General features: G+C 42.8%; 1 protein-coding gene across 1 annotated transcript in view; it reads left to right on the top strand.

The window, feature by feature from the left end:
- Nucleotides 1-1,023: 1,023 nt before the first annotated feature.
- The window catches only part of LOC102261781 (UDP-glucuronosyltransferase 2B31), a 17,796-nt gene continuing 13,481 nt past the window's right edge, over nucleotides 1,024-5,338 (top strand). Inside the window, exons 1-2 of the mRNA XM_005868897.2 lie at nucleotides 1,024-1,812; nucleotides 2,500-2,648. Coding sequence (XP_005868959.1) covers nucleotides 1,041-1,812; nucleotides 2,500-2,648 — 921 coding nt within the window. The 5' untranslated portion in view covers nucleotides 1,024-1,040. The remainder of the gene's footprint in view (nucleotides 1,813-2,499; nucleotides 2,649-5,338) is intronic.

The raw sequence follows: 5,338 nt of genomic DNA, 5'->3' as shown, positions 1-5,338 counted from the left end.
GTGGGTGGGGGGGGGGGGGTAGAGGTTAATCGGGGAATTTATATGCATATATGCATAGCCCATGTACACAGACACTAGCGTGGTAAAGACTTGGGAGGGGCGAGTATGGGGAGGAGGTGGTCAATGAGGAAAAAATACCAAAGCAGACACCTGTAATACTTTCAGCAATAAAGATAAATTTAAAAAATAAATAAACAAATAAAATAAAAAATCTGGAACTGTCATCCAGGTAATTCTTTGTCAGCTGCATAATAGCTTTTGCCGGGATTCTTGTTCCGGCATCTAGAAGGGTTCAGCAATCTGGAGAAGGCTGTGTGTAACTTAAGTAAGAGTCCAGTGACGAAATATAATTTTGAAAGGCATTGGGGGTCAGAGGAGCCTAGCCAAAAGGAGCTAAGATCTCCTCGTCTCAGGACCCCATGCTTTTTATTAACACAAATTGTCCTGAGGCCAGGCAGAGATATACACTTCACAGGGTCAGGGTTTCATATACAGAGTCCATTGTCAGAATGGGGAGAATTAGCATACGGCTGTTCAGGTGTTTGGCCAGTAGGAGGCAATAACATGTAGATTAAGATGCCCTGAGCTGTCTGGCAGCCAAGCAATCATCCCTTTTCAGGTTTGGGGAAATGCCCTCAGCCATTCCCAACAGGTGATAACATATGTGACTCAGCCCTTGTTGAGTCCTCAAGTTCCATGAACCTTTTGATGAAACTCTTGCAATTATGACATGCTGGAACTGGCTTCTGGCAGCTTTATCTCCCTTTCTTCACAAAAAGTCATTACAGACACAATTACCTCTAACTTCCTATAATTATGACATTCATCTATAATAAATTACAAATCACAGGAAAACTGCAAAGTTGACTCAGCTGAATAATAGCACTTTTAGATATTACACAGATTTGTATTTTAAAAAAAGATCATTACTTTATAATTTTCTGACGCCATAAAATGCTCTGACTGTTTATCAAATGTTTTCACTTTGGGTGTAGAAGTTATATTTTAACTTCCTGATTGATTTCTCTTTGCACATAAGCATGAGCCATGGTAAAGGGATCAGCCATTTGAAAAGAAGCCTGTGTGCCACCAGGATGCCTATGAAGTGGATTTCAGTTCTGCTGCTGCTACAGCTGAGTGGTCACTTCAGCCCTGGGAGTTGTGGAAAGGTGCTGGTGTGGCCCACAGAATACAGCCATTGGATCAACATGAAGACCATCCTGGATGCACTTGTCCAGAGAGGTCATGAAGTGACTGTTCTGACATCTTCAGCTTCAATTCTTGTTGATCCCAATAAACCATCTGCTATTCAATTTGAGGTTTTTCCTACATCTTTGACAAAAGATGATTTTGAGGATCTTTTCAAGCGGATCATCTCTAACTGGACATATATGCCAAAAGATACATTTTGGACTTATTTTTCACTAATTCAAGATAACATTTTGGAATATTTTGATTGTATTCAAAAGCTCTGTAAAGATGCTGTTTTGAACAAGAACCTTATGAGAAAACTACAGGAATCAAGGTTTGATGTTGTTCTTGCAGATCCCTCTGGACCCTGTGGTGAGCTGCTGGCTGAGCTACTTAAAATACCTTTTGTGTACAGTCTCCGCTTCTCTTTTGGCTATACAATTGAAAAGTACAGTGGAGGACTTCCATTCCCTCCATCCTACGTACCTATTGTCTTATCAGAATTAGATCATCAAATGACATTCATGGAGCGAGTAAAAAATATGATGTATGTGCTTTATTTTGATTTCTGGTTCCAAGCATTTAGTGAGAGGGATCAGCTGCTTTGCAGCAAAGCACTAGGTAAGTCATGTCCTTACTTGGTAGCATGAAATCCTATCTTTGTGAGTGCTCTAAAAGGTGAATTTGTATAAATCTTAATTCAGAGAAATTTGTCTTTTATAAGTAAAACTAGAGGCCCAGTGCACAAAATTCATGCACTGGGGGAGGGTGGGTGTCCCTCAGCCCAGCCTGCACCCTCTCCAATCCCATAGGGCCTAAACCGGCAGTTGGACATTCCTCTCACAATCCGGGACTGCTGGCTCCCAACCGCTTGACTGCCCGCCTGCCTAATTGCTCCTAACCACTTCCCTGCCAGCCTGATTGATGCCTAACTGCCCTTTCCTGCAGGCCTGGTTCCCCCCAACTGCCCTCCCCTGCAGGCCTGGTCCCCCCCAACGGCCCTCCCCCACAGGCCTGGTTCTCCCCAACTGCCCTCCCCTGCAGGCCTGGTTCCCTCCCAACTGCCCTCCCCTGCCGGCCATCTTTGACCACATGGGGGCGGTCATCTGGTCTGTTGGAGTGATGGTCAGTTTGTATATTACCTCTTTATTAGATAGGTTGTTTGCACTATCAAAGCACAGATCTTTTAAACATCTTTTGCTCATTATTCCAAGTTTTGTTTGGGTTTTTTTGTTGTTTTTTTTAAGAAAACAAAATGGTATATTCATATTACAATATCCTTATTTTCTCTTTTTTTTCCCCCTTCAGGAAGACCCACTACATTATTCGAGTTAATAAAAAAAGCTGAAATATGGCTTATTCGAACCTATTGGGATTTTGAGTTTCCTCGCCCACTCTTGCCACATTTTCAATTTGTTGGAGGCCTCCACTGCAAACCTGCTAAGCCTCTGCCTAAGGTAAAACTATTCGTGTTTGTTCTACTTTGCATTTTCAGTAGGAATGATTCTGTGTTCGTCATTCAGAAGGTCTGGTCACACTGAGGGAGATATGGGAATCTGGGTAAAGTGACCTGCCAATTAGAAACTCATTTATTTTATACTATTTCAAGAATCTCAATGTCACTATCATTACAAAATAAAGAACTATACTTGGGAGACTTTGGAACTAGGGTCAGTTAAATTAAGGCCTTCATTATTCAACACATAAAAAAGTATCAGCCATTAATTCAAAAACTAATTTTAAAGTGACTAGCACAGTGCAAGGATAAGGGGTGGAGATACAGAGGAGCAGTATAGATACCATTTTTGCTCCCACACACCAGATGTTCCAGTTAGAAAGATCCTATCTAATAAGGAGGTAATAGGCTAATTGACCCTCATGCCTTGGCAAAGATGGCGGTGCCCACAGCCAATAAGGAGGGAATAGGCTAATTGACTGCCAAACCCTCAAAGATGGCAGCGCCGACAGCCACAAGATGGCAGCACCCAGTCTCCTTAGCCCCACCAGGGCGGCAGGTGCACGGCAAGGCCGGGCCAGTCCCACGTGCCTCCCTCCAGAATCCACCAGTCCCCTCAGCCCCCCAGCCGCCCAGGGCCACCTGAGGCTCAGGTAACCAGGGCCGGCTGAGGCATGCGCTGCCGGCAGTGGCAGCATCCAGGAGCACCTACAGCCCTGACTTGGGCAGTCACCTATGGAGTAGAGAACGTTTGTGGAAGTCCAGATTTCCAAAGGAGAAGTTCCAGCACTCTGTAGGAACACAAACTAGATGAATTTGAATGCACTGGTGTGGGCGAGAGGAAGCGTGATTTTGCCAGCATCATTCCTCTTCCAAGGGAGATCAGTGTAAGGCTGAAAGAAGTCCCGCCTGTGCTCGTGATTTCTCTCACAGGGTTAGAGAGCCGGTGAGTGGGTGCCGAGCTTCCCCTGGTTTGCAGGGTGCTTCCAAAGAGCTCATTTCTCTCTCACAGCATCCAGAGTGTTGTATTAGGGGCTCAGTGACTGGTGAGAGGGAGCAGATATCTGGCAAAGAAAATTACTAGAGAGCATGTTAAAGAGACAGGGTTCCTCCTGACTGCATTCTGTACTCTGTCAGGAAGCCTGACCACAAACCATGAAGAAAATCTTTCTTACAGATCCCCGCATGCTGGCATGGGGCAACAACAGTGACCTGCATTCCAACCCATATCTCCTCCCCTCTGTGGCCAGCTCCATGGATAAGCTGCCAAGGGCAGCAGCAAGAACAAAATTTGATAAAAGGCTAGGGAGCAAGAGCAGAATACAGACAAGGGATGGTAGATAGGAGAGAACCAGAAACTTGAGCTGTAGCACCACCTTCAGGAAAAGAAAAAGAAAGAAAAAGCTTAATACTAAGAAGATCAGCATCTGGCCTGGTGCTTTATATGGAGGGAGAACAAACAGGCTCAAGAATTCTCCCACAAGAGGGAACATAAAGCACAGAGCAGGCATATTCATACAAGAACTAAAAAAGCCTTATCTATAGCAGTACTGACAAAAGGTATGTCTACCCTGAAAGTAGTAAACATAAGTGGGTGACTGCTAATTCAAATGCAAAAACAGCAATGCAAAATTCCAAAGAATATGAAAAATCAAGGAAACATTAGGTCACCAAATTCTACAACAATCCTCCAGCAAACAAATACAGACATGGAGATATATTATTTACCCAATAAAAATGTCAAAATAGCTGTGCTAAGGAAACTTGCTGATCTATAAGATAACACTGAATCTTGTGCACTGTTGGTGGGAATGTAAAACCAGTGCAACCACTATGAAAAACAGTATGGAGGTTTTTTAAGAAGTTAAATAGAGCCACCATATGACCCACAAATCCACTTCTGGGTATTCTGATAAAAGTAAGAAAAATAGGATATCAAAAATATATCCATAATCCCATGTTTATTGCACCATTATAAACATGAGCCAATAAATGGAAACAACTTATGTGAAATACACACACACACACACACACACACACTACAATATTATCCAGCCATAAGAAAGGAGGAAATCATACCATTTAGGACAACATAGATGTTTATGTTAAGTGACATATAACATGTCTGAAAAAGACAAATAATATAGGATATCACTTATATGTGGAATCTAAAAATGGCAAACCCACTAGATACAGAACTATAATAGTGATTACCATGGACTGGTGAAAAGGAGATTATTGGGTAAGAAGAAGTTGGTCAAGGGTACAGACTTGCAACTCAAAGATGATTAAGTTCAGGACATATAGTGATTATAGCCAACAATATTCTTTATATACTTGAAAATTTCTAGAGACTAGATCTTAAATGTTCTCACCACACACATAAAAAGATAATTATGTGACCTAACAGAAGTGTTCACTAATGTTAGGTAGTAATCCTATCTAATAAAAGACAAAAAGGGTAATTGACCATACCTCCGCTACGCTTCCCATTGGCTAATCAGCGAGATATGCAAATTCACTGCCAACAAAGATGGTGGACGGCAGCCACGCAGCTGAAGTGAGCAGGAGGTTTGCTTGCTCCAGTCATGGAGGAAGCCAAGGTTCCCCGCCTGCCACAGCCTGCTCTAAGCTCCGAAAGCAACAGCTCCAAAAGCAACAAAGTTTCAATTATAGAAGCTAAACAAACCC

This window comes from Myotis brandtii, unplaced genomic scaffold (assembly GCF_000412655.1).
Source record: "Myotis brandtii unplaced genomic scaffold, ASM41265v1 scaffold28, whole genome shotgun sequence".
NCBI lineage: Eukaryota > Metazoa > Chordata > Mammalia > Chiroptera > Vespertilionidae > Myotis > Myotis brandtii.
The sequence above is the reverse complement of the archived record's forward strand: the minus strand, read 5'-3'. Positions and strand labels throughout refer to the sequence as shown.